The sequence below is a fragment of the Melospiza melodia genome, chromosome Z (assembly GCF_035770615.1).
Source record: "Melospiza melodia melodia isolate bMelMel2 chromosome Z, bMelMel2.pri, whole genome shotgun sequence".
Classification (NCBI taxonomy): domain Eukaryota; kingdom Metazoa; phylum Chordata; class Aves; order Passeriformes; family Passerellidae; genus Melospiza; species Melospiza melodia.
This window is the reverse complement of record NC_086226.1, coordinates 61,203,688-61,229,090: the sequence shown is the minus strand read 5'-3', so window position 1 is coordinate 61,229,090 and position 25,403 is coordinate 61,203,688. Positions and strand designations below refer to the sequence as shown.

At 43.4% G+C, this 25,403-nt stretch overlaps 1 protein-coding gene across 2 annotated transcripts in view; it reads right to left on the bottom strand.

Moving 5' to 3' along the window:
* The window catches only part of PSD3 (pleckstrin and Sec7 domain containing 3), a 112,629-nt gene extending 103,226 nt beyond the window's left edge, over positions 1-9,403 (bottom strand). The window contains exon 1 of one of the 2 annotated variants that reach the window (XM_063180790.1): positions 9,283-9,403. In XM_063180790.1, coding sequence (XP_063036860.1) covers positions 9,283-9,285 — 3 coding nt within the window. In that variant the 5' untranslated portion in view covers positions 9,286-9,403. Of the gene's footprint in view, positions 1-5,346; positions 5,406-9,282 lie in introns of those variants that run through there. The other variant, XM_063180789.1, reaches the window with a different exon arrangement.
* Between the last annotated feature and the right edge of the window lie 16,000 nt (positions 9,404-25,403).

Genomic DNA, 25,403 nt, shown 5'->3' with positions numbered 1-25,403 from the left:
AAAACTGTGCGAAGACAGCATCTTATATCCAGAGAATTCTGTGATGCATGCAGTAGACATCTTGCATTTACTGTTTTTGTTCAATTTGTTCCAGTATTTAGCAAACTGACAGACTGCTTCACTTCAGCAGGTAGTGGGCTTCCATCATCTTCAAGCACCTCAGATGGCAGGACAGTGTTTAGCCAGGCTACAGGTCTGCTGTACATGGATTTCTCCTCCATGGAAGCTAAAATTTGAATATATCTAAATGCCTCATGAGCCTCTCAAAAGTTAGTTCTGTTTCTCTTCAGGCAGCAAAATTCTTTGCAAAACCCTAGCCAACATCTGCTGTCCCTTGAAACTTTACAGACAGCATCCTTTGCCATGTGCTGTACATTCTTTATGTCCAGCTAAATATACACTGCTTTTATGAATGGAGGGACAGGGTATTGGGAGAGCTTATCTTCATTTTTCAAATCAATATTATAAACATAGTTCAAGGTAGTGTCCCCAAGTGATTAAAATATTTCATTTCAATGAATGGCTAAAAAAACCAGAAAACAAACCAACAAATAAAAAAAATAAAAAAAAAAAAAAACCACATCCAGCCATTAGACCTCTCCACACTGGAAGAATTAACATTTGCAAAAACCTGCCTTTTCTCTGTGGCAAGCACAAACTGTAGAACTACAACACTGCAATAGAGTATGCAAAAACGGGGTATGCATTTTTAGACACAGCTTCCTGATTCTGCATGATTATTTCATATCACATATTTAAATTAATTTTACAGCTTTCCCCTCAGCAGTTCTTTTCTGAGCCTTACCTAGATTTAAGAGAAGTTTTTTGAACAGAAATTTGACTGAAGTTTGATCTGAGCCATCTTATCTCTGGCACAATTAAGGCAGAAGTAAGAAAACACATCAACAAATTTCTCCTGAGGTGCGGACACTGGGGGACTGAAAATACTGTTGCAAGACCAAATGCTTGCTAAGACCAAATGCTTGCTAATAAAGTACACCTTAAGGACTGCCAGCATTGTCAGGCAGCTATGGCTCCACAAGTGGTCAGGAGCCAACAGGCAGCTCCAGCTGTGGCAAGAAGGCAGAAGACATCAGAGATGTTACATCCCCCACAAGCAGCACAACACAGGCCAGCTGGCACTCCTGTCCCACTGGTGAGGAAGTTAATACCTCTTCTTTTTTTCTCATTAAGTCACAGCAAGTCCCCAGACAAGACAGCTGACGACAATCAGAACCTGCTGGTACTAGAATTTGTTTCCTGTTGACAACAGGGCTTCCCTGGGAAGCATTCTTCTATTGGCACTGTTATGCAGATATATCCGAGGCCTAAGTGCATCTTGCCATCACATTTGGCATTCATTCAGCCTGGGAGATGCAGTTATTACTCAAATGACACTTCCCATTTGAAAACTGTTGTAAAAAAATAATGAATACACTTTAAGTCACCTCTTTCACTGTGTCATTTCACTCCAAAAAGAGAAAGCAAGCCCCATTCATGGCTTCTGCAAAAAGAGAGGCTTGTGTTATGTAATCCGTGCCATTAAGTTGTTTTCTTACTGCTTCTGAACTACTGCATCACAGTTTCAAGACAAGGGCCTCCTTTCAGTCACAGAATCATAAAATACTGAGTTGGAAGGGACCTATAACAATCATCAAGTCCAACTCCTGGTCCTGTGCAAGAAAGTCTTTTCACCAGGCAGCAGAAAGTTGCTGTGGCTATGACATGATGTTCTCAGCAAGCATGGCAGTGACTGCTGTGTTTCTGCCCTGGCAGGCCACCCTCAGAAGCCAGCTCCAGCCTGGTTTCCTTTGGCTTAGCCCAGAAATTGCAACACTGAAAATCTTCTGTGCAGTTAGCAAAGGGAGCCACACACTTCCCACAGCCATCACTGGTGGCTGAGGTATTCAGCAGAGGTAGAAATGCAGTGCTCACACTCTGATGGACAGCTTGATCCCGGATGGACAGCCTGATCCAGTGCCCAAACAGGTTTTTTTACTTACAGCATCCAGGAAGTACAGTCAATTCAGAAGCCATTCAAGCTTCAAGGGCTAGATAATACCGGAACTCCTCTGACTCCTATTCAACCCTGTAGCAACCAAGCCCGCACCCAGAGGGCTTGCTCTCACCCCACCCCTGCTTTTAAGCACCATCCACAACCTGCCTTGCTCATCTCTGTAATGAAGAGAATAAATGTTTGGATGCATTAGCATCACAGGAGTCTGTGGTCTCGAACAGAAGCTGGCAAAACAGCAAGAAACATCTCAGAGCAAGGAGGAGCTGAACTCAGAGAAAGTATCTGCATACTGCAAACATATCCTTCTGTATGCAAACATACTGCAGAAGGATACTTCAAACAGTGCCATTCCTGAGAGCAATGGAACACTTACATCCACTTTGAGCTGGTATCAAACAGCTTTTTCATCTAATAGAAGAAAATTACTTCTAACACACACTCCCCCTCACCCCCCAATTTTGCATCACTACAAATAGGAAAATAAGGATTGGAAATAGTCTTTGTGATCATGGGGTTTGACAGACATCAATCCATTTAGGAAAATATTCAAAAGTTTAGGACAGAAGTTGCACAAGACCTAAGTTTATCTGCAGACACACTTTGCTGTATGGTGACTGCCCAGAGAAGCACCCTAGCACACATCCCCCTTTTCAGCCAAACTTCCAGAGGGAAGGAGCCACATGCAATTTTACAGCCCAGGATGCAATGAACCACCCAGGTCACAGAGCAGGTCTTGGTGGCAGATCGAGAAATCAGATCGAGAAGTGGCAGATCAAGAAATCCCTGCTCCACCAGAAGCCAGCTCTCCATCAGGGACCATTTGTAAGGAAATGTCCTTTCAAGGGCGGTGGGTGGCATGTGTCCCTGCTGAGTCCAGGAACATTACTCCCACCTTGGCTGGGTGAGCTCAGCAAGACTCTCACCAAACAACTCTAACAGCTGCTGCACCCTGGGGATCCTCAGCACTCACAATGCAGAGCTGATCTGGAGCAGGATCCTCTGACAGCCCCAATCTTTGAGCTCTGGCAGCAGTTCACAGGTTTGTGCAGCCCCAGCTGAAGAACAGCAGCTTGGCAGACGGTTCCCCAGTACCGTGGGGATGTACTCACCTAATACCATGCAGACACTACCCCCTCCCTCCCTTTCTTGGGCTCCCTTCACTAGGCCACTACATTGTGCTACCTCTAAAAGACATTTAAATCAGCACCCAACAGTACCCCAGCCTCTTGCTCTCTCTCAAGACCCTTGCAAGTAAACAGATGTTCTCAAAGGAGAAACACAAGCCTCAGAAAAACACATGCCTGAGAAAAATCACTCCAGCCCTCAGGTCTGCTAGCCTGTCTCTCTATGAAGCAGGGATGATTTCAAGCAATCAGCTACTATGCAAGCACAAAGGCAGTTTATCAGCCATGGCCTAAGCACCCTTACTTAGTGCTTGTGTGGTGTACAACATGTGCTGTCTAAATGCTGAATCTTCCAGCACTTGTCTCAGAACACACACATGGAGACAAGTGCCTGCAGAGATGCTCCATGGCACTCTTGCAGAGAGCCTGCCTCTCAGCCCACAAGAATCAAACCCCAAACCATGTCTTATATCAAAGCTGCAAAATCAATTGCCAGAGTTTCCTGGTATGATGGGCAAGAATAGAAAGGACTGTGTTGGTGTGGAAGCAGGGAGGGGAAGGACTCTAAACAACATCTATGTCCTTCAGCTATGCACCTTGACAACAGTAAAGAAGGATTTGCTGGGAAAAAAAAAGCCACTAGCACACTCTGTTAAGATCCTCACTGTTCTTTTCCTTCTCACTTTGATGGCATAGAGATCAAACTGAAAATTGAAAATTGGAAATGGTAAATCAAACAATCCACTTAAGCATGAATAGCTCACGAGAAACACTTTCACACAGGTCAGTTATGCAAAAATTTTCTGTGTGGATTAAGAAGTCCTAACTTCTTTGTTTCAAAACTTGTTTCAAGTTTTGAAAACAGCAGCATGTAAGTTTCCTGGATTTTTTTTATCATCACCACTACCACAAAGAATGTTCTCACACTCTCCAATGAACCAAGGCTCTAATTGAATGGGATCATTTGAACGGGGTCTCCAACATGGTTAACTTCACCTCTCTCCCACTAAAAGTATGCCCCAAAACTAACTCTTTGTGTAAATCAACAGAGCTGGGAAAGATTCACTGAGGATTAAACTGGTAACATCTGCTGAAACACATCAACTAAGGATATGACTGATGAAAAAGCATTTGGAGTAGAAAAAGGCTTCTTTCTACTAGCTAAACCAGAAAGGCTTGGATGACTCTCAGCAGTCTATTACAATTGCTTCAAACACTGGGTGTGCAACCTCCAGTTTCATTACAAATACTGCATTTAACATTCTGTGTTAATGGCCCTGTGCACAGACAGAATTAAAGTGTGACTGAAGCTACAAAACTAAGAGTACTTGCAGTTGCCTATTACACACCCAAAACACTTCAATAATATGTACATGTAGCTTTGCCTGACTATATACTAACTGGACCCTGTGGCAGACAGATAATTGATGTTTATAGCACGGAAATACTCACCTATATGGGAGTTAGCAACTTCAGTGGGTTTGTGTGCAGTTCAAACTCATTTCAAATATAAGTTTATGTTCCCAATGAGAAGTGTAGCTCCAGTTCCCGGGAGCAAGGATGAAGATAACACCTCAACTGCACAGGAGCATGCCCGGGTAGTTTATTATTCTACAGTTTTACACTTTTGGGGAAATCATTTCAACCCCACTCTTGCCCTGAAAGTGCAATGCTACGACTACTCAGCCAAACGCTTTTCTAACAATGTCTCGTTTAATTCAAGAATTTGGCTGGATTAAGAGAGCTTGCCAGTGCAGCAACAGTGCTGATGTGTTAAGACAGACAAGTTACTTGGAGACACAAGCAAAACGAACTGCACGACGAGCAGGCTCGGGGTCCCAGCCCTGAGTGCGGCTTCCCTGCTGCAGCTGGTGTCTCTTGGGATCTAGCAGTTATGAGCACAGAAGTGGGCTCCGACATTTTTTCTCTTAGGGCACTGTGAAAAGGACTTAAAAAAAAAAAAAAAAAAAAAAAAAAAAAAAAAAAAAAAGGAACAGAAAATAAGAGGGGGAAAGGAAAACAATAAAAGGAAAGAGGAAAAGGGGTAAGGGAAGAAGGAAGAAAGAAAAGAGAAAGAGTAACAAAAAGAAAACAGAAAGAAGAAAAGAAAGGTAGGAGGAAAGGAAAAATGCAAAAGTAAATGGGAAAAAGTGCCTGCGGCTGAGCACAACCCCCGCACCCGCACGGGCATACGCCGCCCCTTACCGCACCGCCGGCTCCCTCCATCTCCCATCGCCGGCCGCGGCGGATCGCAGCCGCCCTCCCGCCGGGCCGCGCTGAGCCCAGCCGCGCCGAGCCGGGCTGTGCCGTGCCGTGCCGTGCCGTGCCGCGGCGCCCCCGGCCCGCAGCGGAGCGGCGGCCCCGGCGCGGTGGGCGCGGAGCGGCGCGGGCCGGGCGGCGGGGCCGGGCCGGGCCCGGCGGGGCGGGGCGGCGGCCCGGCAGGGGAGGGCAGGGGAGACGGGGGCGGGGGTGGGCGCGATGAAGGGGAGGGGAGCCGAGTGCACCACGTGCTCCTTGAAAAGACTTTAAATAAATAAATAAATAAAAGGGAATTATTTCAGGATTAGCAAAGCAATAGAGTGAAAAGCACAACCCAGACCGCGTGCCCGCAGCAGTGGCGCTCGGCAGGAACACAAGCAAAGCCCGCGGGGGCTGGGACATGCCGTACTCTGCTCTTAAATCCCCTCAGCGCGGCTCGCAGTTGTTGGGAGATGAAAAAAAAAGGAAAAAAAAAAAGGGGAAAAAAAAGCAGAAGCCGTTTTTTTTTCCAGCCCTGGGGCTTTCCCTTGCAGTTCACATTTAAAAAGCAGAAGAGCGCAGATGTCTTTGGAGTAGCCCCATCTGAACACTCGAAACTGATTTTCCACTTTTTTTTCACAGTTTGCTGGAAGCTCTCTTGCATTGTCAGGTTTTAGAGCACTCAACCACATCATTAGAATTTCTCTAACTAGGACCTCTGAGCCTTGTTCTCTTAAGTAAAAGTGGGGGTTTCCCTATCAAAAGCCGTGCTTTAGAAAATACTCCCAAATCTCATTAGCCCAGTTAGAGGAGTTAACTGCACAAGTAGCTGGCAGACTACATAAAGAAGGATGTCAGTTTCTGCAAGTTCAGTATATCTGTGTTTCGTTCAGCAGCAGCTGAAAACTTCTTTGGTCTTAACCAATCAAGCTTGAGGATAGGCTTTCTGGAACAATCCTTGAGGACCAGGAATCACTGAACACATTGTATGTTTGCTTCATTATGAGCATGGGTAAAAAAGAACATGTGTTAGGTGGTAGACAACGTTGTTCTCTAATGCTGTGCTCTTCTGAAAGGTTTTGGACAGTGCTTGTGGTAGAAGTGCATCACCATGAAGTCACTGACATAAGTGTACCACACCCTGACAGAGCAGTACCTCTGTGGCTGAGGAGACAGCCTAGCCCTGCCTTCTTCCCCACTGGCCTCACAGCTCAGTGCCAGAGCCACCCTTGCTGCCAACACTGGGCAATCTCAGCCTTTCTTCAGGCCCATGGGGAAAAGAAATCCATTTCCAACAGTATAAAAGTACATCCAGGCATAATGCTTGAAGCACTCTCGCCTAAAGCTTTCCCTGTTTGGCAATAAGACAGAGGTAGCAGCACCATCTCTGGGCTCTTCCAACTTGTCGAGGGGCTCCATCCAGCAGCACCTCCCCATACTCTTTCAATAGGGTTGTGGCATGCAGAGTTCACACTGCTTCTCCATGACTGAACCCACTATTTCTCACCACTTCCAGCTCCACGTTTACCCAAACAGTACTGCCCCTGCTTTACATCCACGTCACCTGGCAGCAGACTGCACTGCCTCTGTCATCTGGATGCCAGTGGTGTACACTGTATTTCAGAAGGCATTGTGCTTTTTCCCTACAACCTCCCTTCTCCCCATCTTAAGCCTCTCACCTGCTCTCCAGCACCACAGGCTGCCTTTAACCATCCATCCCAGGAGCAGCACAGGACCTGCCCCCTGCCCTGCTCAGCAGCACTCCAATCCATTCATTTCTGTCCTCTGGGACCAGATAGGTGACAACCTGTCTTTCCATCCCCTGAAACAGCTGGCAAGGGTCCCAAAGAGGTCTCTGTGATGCAGCTCCTCTGTGCCCATCCTCTGTGGCTGAATTGTGCCTGCATGACTGGGGGATGTGCTGAAGGGCTTTACCCCTCTTCCCCAGCCACAGCTGTGATGACAAACATGTTTTGGCCCCGCCAGGGCTTTGTCCCATCTGTCAGACACCCTGGGGGCCCTGGGAGCCGGTGTGGGGGCACAGGCTGCAGATTCCCCATCTGTGCCACATCTGAGATGGCTAATGCAGCGGAAAAAGAAATCACCCAGCACCTGGGTCTCTGAGGAGTTGATGCACTCTGCCTGCCTCTTCCCTGACAGGCTGAGGTCATGCAACTGCAGGCCAGGAGGCAGCTGGGAGCAAAGGCAGGGCTGGAGTCAGGGGCTGGTGATGTCCCTTGCAAGGCACATCCCCTGCCCTGGACACTTAGGTGGCTGATGCAGCCACTACACTCCAGTTTGGAGTTTTTCCACACCCTATTTGTGTTGAGAAAATTTGACCTTTTCTCTGTTATCCAGGCATCTGGCCTGAGTCACACAGACATTTAGGCTGCCTGGAATATGCTCTGTGCTAAAGGACTAGGAAAGGAGAGCATTTGCCAGCCTGGGGCAGGATAGTCGTTCAAGCCTCTGCTATGTGGGCATCTACCTCTTGGTTAGCTTCACTGCAATGGAGAGTGATGGAGTCCTGAAATTGGCACAAACTGGTGTTTCTTACACCACTGATCATTGTTTTCTGCAGAAGGGCCATATTAAATCCTAAAACATTTCTGTGAATGGGCCATCAGCAGAGAAATGTGGTGGGGTTAGTACATTTGTGAAGGAAATCTGTATTTTTTGTCCAAACACTTGATATAAATTTCCAGGTAGTTATATTAAGAAAATAAAAGTCACAAAAGGCTGACAGAAAACCTAGCAGCTTTCTAAGCAGTTATGAAATACATATCACAGTTAGAGAGCACTCTTAATTGTTAAAAAATTTAGTCATGAGCATACAGCATGTATCTTTAAACAACCCAAACAGAAATTAAAAAAAAATCCAAACAAAAACTCAGAAGATGGCAATCAAGTCCAGTCTGTGCAGTGGCTAAGCTGCTCTGAATTCCCCAGCCATGGTCAGTGATGGGGAGCAGGGAGCCAACACTGGGCAGGTGATGTGCATGGGTGCTGGGCTGAGGCTGAGCAGGGCATGGGAAATGGGAGACAATCTCAGAAGCTGGTGGTTGTGGCAGACAGAAGTGTGAAAGCAGCACGAGGGACAGCTGGATAAGAGGGATTTGTGTGAGAAGTAGCCAAAGTGCAAAGGCAGTTGCTGGGGGTATTTGGGGGACTGGAGCCTTGCAAAGCCAACAGTGCCCTAGTAATGCTGTCAGCTGAGATTGCCCAGGTCACAGTATTGAAAATATCAAGTTTGGGTATGCCAGATAGCAAAACTGGTACGCTGGGCAAAAAAGTGGTTATGGCAGACTGCTTGTTTGCAAAGAGTCTTGATAGAAAACAGGAGGTCAAAAAAACAGGAAAATGGGTACAACAGGCAGTGTCAAGGGCTGCCAAGATGTGCTTGTCAGGCAAGCCCACACTTGACCTCCAGAGTGGGAGCAGGGCAGCAAACCAAACCTGATTTTCTGGTTTTTCTGTAACACATGGGTCAAACCTGCTTCTGGTCACAACACAGGGTCATAGGATGCTTTCTCTTATCAGCAGGGAAGCACCTAAGTGGATACATGGATTGAGCATTGCTGTGTCAGTGCTTGTTCCAGCCAGATGGCACCAGTCTCTTCCCCTCTACTTTCCAAGACAAACTTACCTGGGTCAAAAATTCACAGCTGAAAATAACCTACCTCACTATACCACCCCATAATGAAGAAAAATAAATAAGAAGGAAAAAATAAAAAGGAGTGTATTAAATTCAGTGTGCTGCAAACAGTAACCAATGCATAAACTCTCATTTTTTGCCAATAAAGTTGCCATCACAGGAAAGTAGTACAGGAAACTCACTTCCAAATAATCTTTCCTTATTCAAAAGGCAGAAAACCACAAGTAAGTAATCATCCAGGTACTCACCATAAAATTTCTCACGACATTGCATTTCAAATCAAAGAGACTCTTTTTTGTCTTGAGGGAGAAGAAGGCTAGGGATATAAAAAAATAATATAATTTTAAAAGCCTAACCAGAAACACCACTTTCTGCAGATGGAAAGACAAAGTTAATCATTTACTGGATTTTCCTCATGTGTCTGGATTTTCTGGAAACAGCTGGGAAAACATTTTTTTTTCTGTTTTACTCAGAAAAACATAGTTGCCATTGCAACCAATTTTTCTCTGAATTAAAGGTGGAAAAGAAGCTGCAACAACAAGAGGAACAGCAAACTTGGAGGTGATGTGCAAAGTAAGAAAACCAGCATGTGTAAAGATGGTAACCTTCCTATTTTTTTTTTTTTTAAGACTCAGGTATAAATAATTATAATAAACCCGAGGGTGACAGCTACAGAATGGAATGCGCTAGTGGACACACTGGCTAGCTGGCCAGCTTCAGTGTGAGGTGTATGCTGCAAAGCCATGACAGTATCACCATTCTTCACTTGGCTTTTTCCTCACAGGTTGTCAGGTTTGTTTGGCCTCATACCCAGAGCTCCTGGAAACTTCCATTTTATGGGTTAACTGACTCTTGTCCTGCTCCTTCACTCATGGACAATTCTCTAGAGTCTTGCTATGGCCAGGAAACAATCCAGAGATTTCACTTCACTCCATCCTCTGTCTGATATGTTCATTGGGAGGAAAGGAAATGACCAACATTCTCTGCCCAGGGAGCCCTGTAACTAGCCAGAATTCAACCATTTGATGGGAAATCTTGAATTTGTTATTCTATCCATCAGAGTTTGGGGATCTCAAATTTTATATCTACTTCCAAAACCAAGGACTTCACAGTACCTCCCCTGCTGAGTGAGTCTTTAGAAATCTCCTTATTAGCTCAAGTCAAACTGAAGAACACAGAAAATCCTGCTGAATATCCCTGCTTTGGAAGGTTCTTGGTTACCTCATGGGTCTCTACTGTCACATCTGCTCTTAATCTTAACCCTTACTCTTCCCCATGTCTAGCAAATCTGTCACTTTGGTCTTCTCTTTAGAAAGGACTGCAGGGTCCTGAAATCAGCCCATGTGTAGGGGGTACAACCTTCTAAACAGGCTCCCCAACAAACAGCCACAGCTCTGGATGTCTGTGTGGAACTGATGAGCCCACAGCAGAGACAGGTCAATAAATATTTTCTTTGCCAACTCCCTCCAAAAGTGGCAGCCCAGTGCAGCAATCATGGTCTAACCTAGGGGCCATACTAAAAGTTTGCCAGAGTGAAGACCATGAAGAAGGGCTCCAGTCAGATTGATGTTGGCCACATTCTTCCCAAGCATCTCCAAAAGTGACAGAGAAATAGCTGGTTGTTCTGGGGCTACCAAGCCCTAGCAAGTCCTGCTCCTGCTGCTTCCCAGCACTAAGGGTACAACCTAGCCTTCTCTCTGGATGGAGGAAAGTCCTCCATCCTGCTCCTGACAGGCAAGCAAGAGACCAGGTCTGGGAAGTCAGGATACTCCAGCAAGGGGAATGCCAACAGCGGAGGCAAGGGAAAGGAAATTTCAACCAGTTGTCAGGAGCTCGGTGTTGTTTCTCTGTCTGGATCTTTGCCATATTAGATCATTAGATGGAGTTTTCTAGGGATCAAATCACCAAGATTCTTTCCCTTCCCCCAACCTGTCACATGGAGGCTAAAGAACAGAATCACATTTTGGTTTCTTTGCAATGTTTTCCATATGGCAAAGATAGATTGGCATTGGGAGAATATAAGGGAAGGGTTCTTTCACTGTGTCATGGTTTAAGCCCAGATGGAAATTAAGCATCATGCTGCTGCTCACTCATCCTCCTCCCTTCTTCTCCCTCACACCTGTGGAATGGGGAGAAGAATAATATAATGTGTGTTAAGATAAGAACACTTTAATAGCAAAAATAAAGGAAAATAAAATAATAATGTTAAATAATAACATTAATAAAAAATAATCAAGTAATGTACTATGCAATTGCTCACCACCCACTGACTGAGCCAGAGCTCCCGTTCCTGGAACCAGATCATCCACCCTTCCAGGTAACTCCCCGCATTTCAAATACTCAGCATGACGTTCTGTATGTGGAACATCTCTTCGGGTCACCTGTCTTGGCCATGCTCCCTCCCACTTTCATTTGTGTGCCACCTCCCTGGCAGAGCACAAGACAAGGAAAAAATAGTCTTTGACTTAGAATAACCACAACTTGGCAAAGAACAAACCATCAGTGTGTTATCAACAGCATTCTCACACTGAATCAAAAACGAGCCCTGTAACAGCTACTGAGAAGAAATTAACTCTGCCCTAGCTTAACAAGGACACACTGCCTTGTACTGCAGAGCATGCATCACATCAGAATCATCATCCCCACAAGTCAATCTGGCAGGCACATCTCCAGCTTTTTCCCAGAGGATACAGTGCCTAGTAGAAAAGCAAAGGAATCATATAAGGAAAGAGACACCTTTTTTATTCAGGCTGAAGCACTGAACCTTACATTCATCTGTTGAATCTGATTATCAAAGGCCATCTCAAAATAAGTGAAATACCTCTGCCTAAGCATGGCTACTCTCAGGAGTCTTCCACTCAGAGCCCCATCTGCCCTAGACTCACTGATTCCTTCTGCCATCTCTACTTTGTGCCTGCATTTTGTAACCAGATGGATTCATTAGTAAAGTAGCATATCTAGTCTATCAGCCACAAGAAAAATGAATGTTTTGCATAAATATCAGCAGTGGTGTTCAGAAGTGCATTAAAACATACAGGTGAGGAGATACTGTATTTGAGCAGAAGAGAAATGGTCTTTTACCCTCCTGAACAATATATGTAATACTACACAGCATTATTCTTTCTATGGAAGCCTTAGCCAGTCTCAAAGAAATCTTTCTGGTCTTGACCTCCAAAAAGAGAAAAAGAGATGCCAAATACTGTAACTGTATGGTATGCTATCATCAAGGGAAGCATTTCAAGCCAAGATATGGTGGCTTTGTGGTTTTGGCTTCCTTAGACCCTGGCATATTCCTGTTGAGTCTCCTGTACAATTTTCCCTTTTTCACGAGTGTCCTCTTTATCCTGCTACAGATGGTTCAGAGGACTGAGACTGCACATCAGATACAAAGTCAGTGAGACATGAGGGGAAAGGGATATTTATTCAATAGCTTTTTTTTTGGTAGGGTAGACAGCAGCTTTTTACAGGATTATCAGCATCTGGAAACCCGAGTCAGAGAAGGAGTGCTACAGCCACCATTGTGTGTCACACTGGCATGCAACAAGCAGCCTTCAGAGCTGGGAAAACATAAAACATAACACCCCACTCTCCTCCCCAAAATGAGATAATTATGGTTTGTAACTCTGGCATGTTCATACAGCTGCCTCTGGCTGAAATGCTCCAGTCAGAAACACAAACAACATTGCTCTCAAGAAAAGTACTAAGAAGATCACTTCCTCTGCTTGAACAAATCTGCAATGGGTGTTGATAGCAGAGAGCTAGAAATGGATGGGCACATCCACATCCATCCCCAGCTCTGCGGTGTGCTCACTCCAGGCAGTGAGCAAACATCAGGCACAAATGACAGGTGGAAAGTTACATGTGGACAAGCCCATTTCACTGGGGCAGTGTGACCCTAGTCAGTGTGAACAGATCATTATTGGCTTTGGTCAGAACTGGAAGGCCTCAGCTGGCAGATCTCTCAGCAGATTTTCTAAACAAAGGGAAACACCATTCATTCCCACGGCAGAGGACAGGAGCCAAAACTGGAAAAGACTCGAGACAGAAGTATCATGTGTCAGCCAGAGTGTGACACCAGAGACACCCACTCTTGTGATGCAGCACCATGGTAACAGCCAGTGTCTGCTGTGCGGTGGGCTGTATCACCAAGCATGGGGGAGTATGGTGTTTTCTTCTTCTGGAGCTGGTTTCTTGGGGCAGCCTGCCACACAAGGCTGCTGCATAGCCTACTGGGCTAATATCAGCCAGGAAGGGATGGAAATATGAAGGGATGGAAAGGCTTAAAAAAGTAACAGCCCTGAGGTGCCTGGGAGGACAGAGCAAGAAGGGAGGTATAGCTTTGCATCAAGAGACAGTAAGACTATGCCTGGCATCACAAACTGAATATGTGGATGGAAAATGGGCTACTGGGGAAGACTTACATCCTCTCTTCTCATGTAAATCTACAATTTCTTGCTTTTCTCTAAAATGGATTCAATTTCCACCAGACTTTCTTTCAAACTTTTCATCTCTGTCTCCACCCTCTCCAAAAATCAATGTCAGCATGCATCTTCTAAATGTCCACTGTCTCCTGTACCACCTATTTTCCTCATAACCAAACTCCACCTCTTGCTCCTTACAGCCCTGGCTGCTACAGCACTCAAACCCATACCCCAACACTGGAGCTCTCAGACCCGCTGGTCTCCTGCTCTCTAGCACTGCTGCCCTATTGGTGAAGAGTCTCAGCCCCACTGCCATATATCCCAAAACTCACACTCCCTATCTCCTTAGCAATCATTTATCTTATTAGTATTGCTCTTTCCCCAGGTAATTGTTAATTACCTCCCTGCTGATGGCCTAGAGCCAACACTTCATCAATGAGACAAGGGCACAAACTTGACATTTCATATTACTTGAAGCAGCAGGAAAGATGTAGGAAGTTCCTACCCGCCCCACTCTCATTTGTTCCTATCATTTTGCAGTTGTGCCAAATGCCACATGTAACCAGGCATATCCTTTGCAGACAGAATGCTCCAGCCAAGGAGCATCATTTTGCATTTCAACTTTTTTTTCCTACCTTTTTTTCCCCTCAAATTAGTTGCTCTTGTCACCTTTGCTCCCCCTACTCTTTGCTTCAGCCTTACTCTTCCACCACCAAGTAAAGCAGCTTTTACCTGCTCCTGTGCTATGGCCTGCAGCATTAGTTTTCACTATTGCATGTATCTTCCTCTGCACCCTAGATGCTTGCACTAAAATTCAGAGTAGCTGTTATACAGCATCTATCTCTCCCTTCCCCTTATTTCCAGAAAATCCTCACCAGAAATGTAGAAGGCATGAAATGGACAATGCAATACTCTAGCATGGAGATTCAATTTCCTCCAAAGCAAGTTTTATGTGAACAACCAAGGGTGTTGGTGGGCCTTGCCTATCATTTATTGGTCCTTATCACCCACCACAACCATTTGGATGCAGCACCTACAGGTGGAACAATGTGCTGCTCCTGACTTCCTCAAATTCAAAAATCCTTATTTATTTTGTTTGCAAAATCTTGATTATTTTCATCCACTGCCATATTGACTTCTTACAATTCCATCAAGTCAGATTTACAACTCCCTAATTATCTCAAGATCAATCAAATCCCCTTTTTTCCAAGGGAAAAAAAATATCAGCTCAGTTCCACAAGTATGTGTTCCAATCTTTCACATTTTTCCCCATTTATATATATTTTAATTAGAATGCTAGATTTGATAGCTAGGTACAGAAGCAACATGCTGTTTTCTTCCCTTTTCTTGACATCAGAAATAGTCTCTTCTGGCTTGAAGAACTTCCTGGATTCCTGTTTTCAGAGAGAAGCAGAAGATGAAGAAGTATGTTTGGTGAGGAATGATAACTACTGAGCCAGTTGTGGGAGATACAGACTTCATTCAAAGCCTGCTACTGGAATCAGTGGAAAGCTATCCCTGCTTGCCTCAGCCTTTGGAGTCTCTCTTGGTTCTTCCTAAACTTTGGATTTTCAATGGCTGTCTTAAAAGTAAATTTTTAGTCTGATTCCAATCCTACTGAGCACATTCAGGCTTTACTGCCTTACATACTAGTAGCAAACAGTCAGCTGTGCTCAGGATAAGGCTGTGTGCAAGTGTGTTCAAGTACAGGACAAGCAATCTTCATTAAAGTTTTTCAAGCTTGTCTGAAGTCCAGAGTGCACACTCATGAGTTAATCCTCCAGCACCACTTGTCAAAAATGCAAGTCCCAGCAATCTGACTTCTCAGATGAAACAACCAAAGTAGAGGAGTTAAATGACCCGATCAAACCACAGATGCATGGGAGTGTTACACTCAATATGAAAAGGCTGCTCTTTGCATGGCAATAAACCAAATGTCTCTCAGCCAGGCGCCTCTCAGTCCCCACTAAATACACAGTTCAGTCCCACTGCAGGTAGTCACATATATTAAACTAGACAGACACACCACTACTTTATAAATCCAGGACCCAAAGATCTTAGATCCACGTTCACATTTTTAGCTGGTCAAGAACTGTGTTAAACGCATCTACATTTGATGTGACCACAAAATAGCCAGCCAGCCCAGATGCTTCAGGAGTGAGCTCTGTGGAATAAGTGTCAGGGAGGGCCTGAAGGTTCCCTAGGTTGCCTAGGCTTGTTGGAACTGCATGGAAAAAGAAGAGAATTATATTCCTGAGGCACTCAGGTTTGTCCCTTCATCCCCCTTCTTGAATGGGGAAAACCTTTCAATCAATGAGCTCAGATTTTATTAAATCTCACATCTTGGATTTGAATTTGAGAGGATTTTCTGAACTGGATGGAAGATTTTTGTCTCTCTTTGCAAGTCAGTATTTGTAAATATGTTAGTGTCTCCCTTGATACCAAGAGATCACTGTTTTTTCTGTAGGTAAAATACAAAGGTTCAGCTTTTCCAGAGAACTCATCCAGCAGTTCTTTAGATACACCTATAAAAAGCAAATAGATTTGCACTGGATGTTAGCAAAAGCCAAGAGTACAATGGAAATTCCTTCTACTTCCCATTATGGGAATGTGATTATTGCTGAAGTAACTTACTTAAATAATGGCTTTGATCTCTAAAGAAAACAAACACTGCAGGCTTATGATGACACACAACTACCAAATCATCTGGTGGCATGACAGGAATTGTTTTTGCATTTCCTGCATTCTCCCTGCATTTTCTGCAGGGAATGCATTTTTTGAATGGAACATGTACATCACAAAGGTAATATTTGTATTGAGGCTATGGACCTCAAGCCATACAGCTGCACTTGATGCAGCCTGAGGACTTGCAAGTATCTCAACAAGGGTTTCTTCTGACATGAAACATTCAAATACATGGAAAGATTCACTGTGCTATGTGCACTGAGGTAACCTGGCAAAAAATATTGTCAAAGGACTTTTATACTCTTTAGGAAGCCATGTTTGAAATCAATAAAGTCAGAAGATCTCTGGGATCCAAGCACTACTTTACAAGACTGGGCAGGGGTTGGGTATAGACTCCAGCATTTTAATCTGGCTTAAGTATGTGGCTGCAGATCCAGCAGAGGAAGGTAGTAGAAGTGAACAGAGGGATACAATCTGCCATAACAGCCACCACAATCATAGGTTTTCCTATAGATCAGAGCCCATAAAAGACCTGGCAGATTGTAGTATACACACCACACAACTCTACCTACAACTAATGGATCTCAAGCCACCAAGATATTCTTTAAGACAAGACAAATCACCAGTCAAAAACTCCATTTATGGAGTGGAGTCATCTTTAGGATATGGCACTATGTATTTCAAATGGGATAGCAGTGGTAGACTGGACAACTATGGGGAAAACTCATATGATTGGAGTACAGTGGAGGATGAAAGCCATCCTGAAAAGGAACACAGTGCAATGCTTTTGAAGACTAGAGCATGTTGCAGTAAATAAGGTACAGTACAGACCACCCAAAACTATTAATGTAAGTACTGTGTACCCCATGAGAGAGAACAAAATGCTTGCTAGCATTGCTCTTTACCCAAAAAGTTCACAGTTCAATCTAAGTGATATTTTTTAGAAGTTGATGTTCAACTTCTAAAATGTTAATGACAAGGAAGCCAATAAAGGTGCCCTGGAAGGAAATACTTGGTACTGAGGTTCTGTGGTTGCCCTCCCACCATAGCCTGATACCCACTGCCCTAGCTTCTCCCGCTAGTCCCAAAAGAAGGCAACATCACAGATGGGACCAATCCCAGTCCTCTGTACTCAATCCTGCCCTTCAGCCACAAGGGTGTCCTCATCTCCTTTGCCCACAGTCTCCTGACGCTGTACTGAGAGCACTGCTGAACACTGAACTCAATTCAGCCTGGACAGGAAATTTATATTCACAAAAGACACACAAAAAACCCCCAACCAAAACCTATAAATATTAAAATATAAGCATATTCATATACTGTGTGTTCCCCCAAGGAGCCTGCTGGATTCATGGTTTTTGAGGCACAGGCTTTCTCTTGAGTGCCTAACTTGACCCACACACAGACAGCAACAATTTGATTTAACAGTTCTTGTTTTAGCTGGGTTTTCTGAGGAAACAAAAGCTTATGGGGTTATGCAACCTGTTATCTGTTTGTTCATCTGTCTGCTTCCCATAGCATTTTTGAACTGGTTAGCTAATTTCAAACAAATGTAGGACAGAGGTCTCAGGGAAAATTATTTTAATGGAAATCAGCACTTTATTTATACTTGTTCCAAGGCAAAGACAGGGAGAAGTACATATCTTTGGGCAGCAATCAGTATTGGCCAGAGATTTACTCATCTATGTATTTTTTTCCCTGCCAAAGGGATCCAGCACGACACAAATAGGAGATGGGAAATACTGACACAAGTGCAAAAGATATGCCCAAAAGAGTGAATCTGTAGGAAGACAGACTTCACAAAATGTTACCATTGGCAGAAGTTCCTTGTGATACATGTGCCCTGTCAGCAAGCAAACAAGGCCATAGTTTAGTGTTTCAACACTAACACCATAATTGGTCCCTTTCAAATCCTGCCTGCTCTAACTAGAGGATTCTTTCATTCTCCTAGCTAGCAGAGGGAAGAGCTCCTGGTTACTAAAGGGCAGCTGCTTGATGAACACCTGAGTTGCTGTCCCAACATCACAGATAAAAAATAACAAAAAGGTCAGCAGAGCTGAGTTATGGCACAGCATTCAGTTTTTTTCACCCTTTCCCAAGTCTGCATCCATCCCAGCAAGAAATTCTTCACGGCATAAAGAGGGCAGAGATGCATTGCAATGTTTAATCTTGAAACATCCTTTTGGTAGTCACTCAAAATGTAGAAGGCTCAGAGAAAAAGGACTGGCTCTTGGCAGTAGCTGCCTGTTATCAAACCACTGTAAAAATCTTTAGCTATAAATACAAGTTACTTTCTCACAGAAATCAACATTGTCTTAGACAAGATGTATGGGGAAAACCTGGAAAGTCAAGTAGTTCAAAAATGTCACAACTTTCTTTAGTTGGAAAAGAAAAGGCTACAAGGCATTAAACATTACAGGATCTGAGGGTGATTAACAACGATGGCAACACATGGGTAAACTACTCAGCATTTCGCCAAAGTGTTGACCAAGATTTTACAAATTGGTATTTTTGGTCCTAAAATGTCAAATAACGCCTCAGAGTAGGGGGCAGAGGTAGGCGGCTAGGTGCAGACTGAGGGTGTCTTTAGATTGTTTTCCCATTGCCCTTGCAAGCTGCATGGGCCATGTACGTCTCATGGACTGTTACTCTGTAGTCCATATTTCACAGGATAAAGATGCTAATCTAGCCCATACCAGCTGTGTGAATGCATGAACACCATTTTAACCATCCCTATTATTTTTGGGCCTGGATATCCCTCTTTCTCCCATGTAATCTTTTCAAATGTGTCACTATCTTAACAAGTGGAAAACATCTAATCTAAATTTCCCTTCCTGTAATTTCAGCCAGCTGCATTTATCTTATCCAGGAGAGAGAACAGATTATACCTTTCTCTCCTGAAGCACTCCTGTAATTACATGACCAAGGATCGTATGACCCCCAAGTTACCTCTTCTCTAAATTAAAACAACCCTGGCTTTTGTTCAGCATTCCTTGTAAGTCCTGCTGCCTGTGTAACTTGTTTGCATTGAGACAGCCCTAGCAGCCAGATAAAGCAAAAATGCAACAGTTGACCTTCTCATTAGACCTGAGCAGTGATTACTGGAGCTACCAAGTGTGAAGAAAATGTTCTGGGTTTGTAGACTATAAATTTTTGGGGACATGGAGCTGGAAATACCTAGATTCAAACTCAGGTTCTGCTGTTGCCAGTCTGTCTGTCAAATTGAATCCCAGTTCACAGCTCCTTCACTTGACAGACAGCTCTAGAAATAACAACTTGCTTTACTGAGCAAAGGATGGCCAAAGTAATTTAAAGCTGGAGATTGTGCAGATGTTGTAAATTCTGGTAGAAGACCTCACTGTTACGAAACACTTCCAGGTGGACAGGTGTCCTCTTTTAGAAGTTATTTCTATTTTTTTGTAAAATACTTCAGGTGTTTTTAAAATGATCAAGGTTCTTCAAGATGACTACATCAAACCATTGGGATGTCAGTAGCTTCCAAGTAAACAAGGGGAAGTTCAGGACTTCAGAATACCAGGAATCCCCTGGGTAAGTATTGATATTTGAAGCTCTCCAAGTGAATGATTAAACCAATTTGCCTAACGTTGCAGTGACCCATGAGTTTCCCAATATCAAGCCATCCAAGCCTGCTGGGAGGATTCTCTCCATAATAGGTGTATTCCTTCCTACAAGTTGATTACAATTAACAGAATCCTTTCCAGTGTAGGTGGTTGTTTTTATTCTTGTTTCACTGTAGGAGAGATCTACATGGAATCACTAAAAACACTTACTGATGAGACTTTTTTCTCCAGACTGGAACTTTCCATAAAATCACTTTCCCTTAGTTGTGCTAGCTGAGAGACTCTGTATCAAAGCTTCATACACATTTCCAAACCTAAAAGATGAAGGATTTGATTTGTTCTGGGTTTAATACATTAAATTCTAAGAGACAGGTCTCTTCAGTAGCATTCACAGAGAACACCATTTCAGAGCATTTTCTGAAATAGTGTGGGCGTATTAAAATACACTAACTTCATTCAACTTTTTAGTGAAAGAATATATCCCACGTAAGTAGACGTAAGCAAGAAAAAAGTAGCCTGTATTTTTTTAAAGGGAGTGGGCACTGATGTAAATTAACAATCCCCAGGTGAGTTAAGCCCACTTGCAAACATTCTTCAAATTGCACATCCACTCATTGCACTACAGCCGCTCCTGTGTGGTAGCAGGAGTGCTGAGGTTTAATCTCAGCTCCTCTGCTTAGTACCACTCTAGGGACTGCTTTGAGGAGCATGGTGGCAGAACTTGTCTGTTCTGCTCCCAGTCTCCATCCTCTGACCCCATCAGGTTATTTAACTGAGCTATACCCAGCTCAGCATGTTTAACCTGTGTTAACCATAGCTCACTTACAGGTAGATGAAGTAGTTCAGCCTTCGGCTCTGCCCATTGCACAAGCATGCAGATCACAAGGACAGAGACAGGGCTGGCACCATGCTGGATAGATGTTGAGGTAGTTGACAAGTACTGCTGCAAATTTGCCCTGTGTGATTAGCACCAACCTGCAGCTCATTACCCTAAAGATCAGTAGTGCCTCCTGAATTTTGGCAAGAGATGTATAGCAGGGAACCTCTCATCTTGCAATACCAAGAAAAGCAAGTTTTTTAAGGCTTGAGGGAAAAGGAACCAAGGCAGAAACAGACTCCTATTATCAGTGTTCATTTCAATGCAACTTCAGGCAAAGGAAGCCTTGAAAGAGGTTATTTACAGAGAGGGGAAAAAGGAATAACTTTTCCAGGCAAGTGGGACAAGGCTGCTTTTCTACAAGAAAGAAATGTTTGTCTAAGCAATACTTCAATGATTAGAAGAGGTGAGCTTCTGGAGTTATTAAACCTTGCTTAGAAATCTCACTATTTCTGGTTTTTCATTTTTAAAAAATCTTCTAGGAGAAGACTGGCCTCTAGGAGGCCAAGTGCAGCCATCAGGGAGTTCCTTCATTAACACAGGCATTGGGAATTTCGCTGCAGGCTGCACGGGTCAGTCTCATAAGTAGTATTACTGGCATTGCAGTGGGTCACAGAAATAGAAATAAAGAACAAAATCTCTAAAAATGAGATGCTTATTATGTGCCAGCACTGGTGGATCTCCACCCAGCTTGATGAGTCTCTCAGTAAATGAGCAGTGCTGTCCTTAGACTTGGGGCAGCGCAAGGGTCAGTCACACCCTTCCCGCACACACTTGTTATGCCGGCAAAGGACTGTGTCTTTCCTCCACCTACGGGCTGGGCCTGGCATGACACTGCAAGGTAAGAAGGTGCCTTCTCCTGTCACCTGCCTCACACTGGACTCTCTCTTCCTTTATAAAAATCTGAGGCAAGGGGCATTTTTGCTTGATTCCTCTATGACATAAGGCCTCAGAAAGATTCGGAGGTTAGGAGGCACAATATTGTTCCTCAGCTGAAACCATTCTGGCTTTCTCCCAAGTCAAATATGGCCAGGTCTCTGTGTAGGAGACGGAAGAACATGGAACCAAGGAATGGTAGAGTGGCCCTGAAATAATGATCTGTGGTACCTGGCCTTATCTGCTTTCATACAAGAGATGTTAGAGCCTGTCATAAAACAATATTTAGCTGCCATCTTAGCTCTTTTCAAGAAAACGTGGGTTCAGAATGATGTCCAGGAGTAGAAAGACAAATTACTTGTTGGTACAACTGCCTTGTTAAGGTTTAAAGCTTAACATGCTTCAGTAATTTCAGAGCTAGTGGGAGGTTAACAAAGCTTGGGGAGAAGGATGTACCACTAATAGTGGACAAAAACAAAGCAGAATTTATGTGCCACAGGGACTTTTGGCTCGACTCCTAAGATAAGGAAGAAACTAATAAAGGAAACACAGCATCTGTGCTGACACCAGCTCCAACTAGTAAAAAGTAATTCTGGCAGAGGGAGATGGGGACCACTGACTGACAGCCCATGAACTAAACAAACCTACGGACTCAAAGAAATCTGCGCATATGAACTAATTATTATGACAAGAGAGATAATCATTTAACCAGTAGAAGGCATAATACTAATTAAAATAAGAGAACTGTGTATCTTGTAGCCAATGAACTGTGATTTCTTTGTTTGCTAAATTGTACAATTGTGAAAAATTTTGATGACTGGGGAGCCGGCCTTTTGGGGGTCACCACCTAGCTCATACTGTGCAAAAACTAGAATAAAGAAATAGAAATACCTTGTCTCAGTGTGTATGTTGGTGCTGCATATGAGACAAGAAGAATACAAGTGCAACTTTGACTAAATCCTAGAGTCTTCTGCTTCCAGAAGAAATCTTGTCATACACATAAAGGAGAAGCAAGTAAGAGAAGCCTGTTGAAAGTTTTAACTAAGGAGAGAGGATCTAGGTGATTTATCAGCATCATTTAAGGTCTTAATTTTATTAGGGAAAATGTTAATTGATCTAGTTAATACCTGCGAAGTAAAAAGTCAACCAGCTAGGTCTTCCTCATGTTAAGCCTCTGTCTCATGTTGAATCCTTTCAATGCTCTCTGTGGCAAAGGCCTCCAAGTATTCAGCTGCATTGTGCTTTAAATATCTATAGTGTGAGAAGCTACCTTATGTCATCCCATCTGTGAAGACATGCAAGCAGAGCATTTGTTTTTTCCCAATTAACTAAAAATGGATTTACTGAAAGGAATATTTCACCCTCAGCTTTTAAAAATATAATTTGCAAAGGCCAAGTAGATATTCTGAGAGGAAAAACTGCCATTAGAGTGATCAAACAATAAGCATAAACAATTAATACCATTTTTAAATATTGTAATATTTTTGGCCTGTTGACAGGGATGAGATTTTTAATATGTATAATTCAGAAGTTTTGGATAAAACCATTTGTACAAAAACAAATGGAGGATTTCTCTCTGTGTGTTGTCTTTAACTGGAATCATGTCCTTCTTCTGGAATCATTAAACTTTTACAGATTTCCCAGGAAATGAAAGGAAAAATCCATTAATAAAGTGTGTAAGAAACAGGCCTTCTAAAAAAAGAACAGGGAACATATGAATGTTTTCTTTTGAGCATAATTCAAATGGACATAGCGGCCTGCTACCAGGTTTGCACTACAGCTACTCAAAAGATGAGCAGTGAGCATTTTGATAGAGTAGAATTTATCTCCTCCAAGATTTGATACAAGCATTGACACAAAGTGTTGTGATGACAAACATCAGACTTAAGTGTTCAAAAAAAACCCAGGCTGTATGAAGCAGCTTGTTAATTCCCTTCCACATAGCCATGAGCACCTGTTCTGCCTTTTTCTTTCAGCTGTGCAGCTCTGGAAGACAGTCCAGGCCAAGAGAGCTGATGGGCTGCATGTCAGGGAACGCCAGACTCCATGTCACGCTCCTGGGCGTGGTCAGGGAATGTGTTAAATCTCAGCACATGGGGTGTGGAGTGGATAAATCCAGAGGGAGCAACACAGACAGGCTTCTCAGAGAGACAAAGGGGTACGTTGTTGTCCTGCTGCCTTCTCCAGCAAAACAAAAGCATTGAACCCATTTTTTCTGTGCTCATTCACGGCCTGGTAGGGCACCTGCATATGACTCTGGTTCACCCATGTCCCCAGGCCCTAGGTACAAAGAATGCTGACGTGACTCTTACCCCTGCTAAACACGAAGATGACATTGGTTCTTTCAGGCATTCTAATCAGTTCTACACAATAAATATTTATACACAATACAGATTGTTTTAATGAGAGGAGGAATGCATACTGGCTAGGAAAGCCAGGGAAGAAAATAGCAAATTTGCTAAGTTGTTATGCACATTTTCATATGGAACAGCTGAGCGAATGGAAACCAGAGGATATTTACATGTTCTGGCCTACTGGGAACATACCAAGAGGCTGCATTACATTCAGGAATGTTGCCTTGTGTGCATAGCAGGAAACCACTTGTTGCTTGCTCACAAAGCAGGAGATTGAGAGAGGAAGGAAAGTACTCAGTATGAGAGATTTGTGAAAACCTAACAGCAAAAAGCCTGTGTCTAACAACCTAAACAAGTTTGTTGGACTCCTTTGTCAAGCCTACAAGCAGCACGGCACGACATAATGGAAATCCTACTGCTACTGAAAGAAAAGGCATGGTGCATTATACCCTCCTGTACTTTTGAAAACTGCCTTTCTGAGAAAGGAATTCAAGCTGAAAGATTTATGGAGAAATAGAAGGAAATGTCCTTGTTTTATCATTCATGCAATAGCAAACTGGAAGCTGTGATTTGCTGGAAGCAAATGGGAACATCCCCCTAGCTAAGGAACAGGTATTGTTCTTCCTCCTTTTCCAAAACTCTGAGTTACTTTGCATTTAAGCAAATATCACAAAGGAAGTTTAAGATGCTTTTGAATGCATTGAACCTTTTGGTACCTTTTTTCCATTACCCCCATCTCATATGGAATCTAACCCCTTCCCACACCTTGCCCACATTCATAAGACATATACAGATGAGATTAAGAATGTTTCCTGTTCCCTGGGAAAAAGAGAATGGATGAAAATGTTTCATGCAGGGATTACAACGTGCACAAATCACCTTCTTACATTTTATCTCCATGGAGCTTTGGCTTCCAATAGAAAGAAAAATTTTTAATAAACCTCTTGTACTTGGGCAGCTCTGTCAGTCACAGCTACATAAATTGAACATAGCACATGATTCATGAATTCACAACCAAACTAAAAACATCTCGTCAAAACCAAGATACTATTCAGTAAGAGTTCTTCCACAAGATTAACACTGTCATTCCCAGATGTTCAGTGCCATCTGTGAGCTGTGTGTGAAGCACAGTTCCCATTCACCGTTCTGTGTATTGGTAGACAGCCTTTTGAGTGGCTGACAGGAGTTGGAGCTACAATCATCTCTCTTCATCCACATAGAAAGATAGAGATACCCACGGACTTCTAGAAGAATATGAATGAGAAAATACCAGGAAGTATAGCAAACTCAAATTCCAGGCAAAATCGCAGAGCTGAAAGAAATCTCAACAAATTTTCTCTTAGTCACTTCCTTGACTGCAGTTTTCTCAAACTTGCTTGCTGTGTAAAATCATTCACTGACTTGTTTCAGGGAATCGTTTCAGACCTTCATTGAATTCCAGTGCAGTTTTGTACATTTTAACTCTGCACTGTTTTGAACTGTTATGCTCAGTTACGAAAATCATGATCACATTTCTATTCCCCAACTACACAAAAATAAATATAAAACCAAAGCTTCTCCTTGGCTATTCAAGTT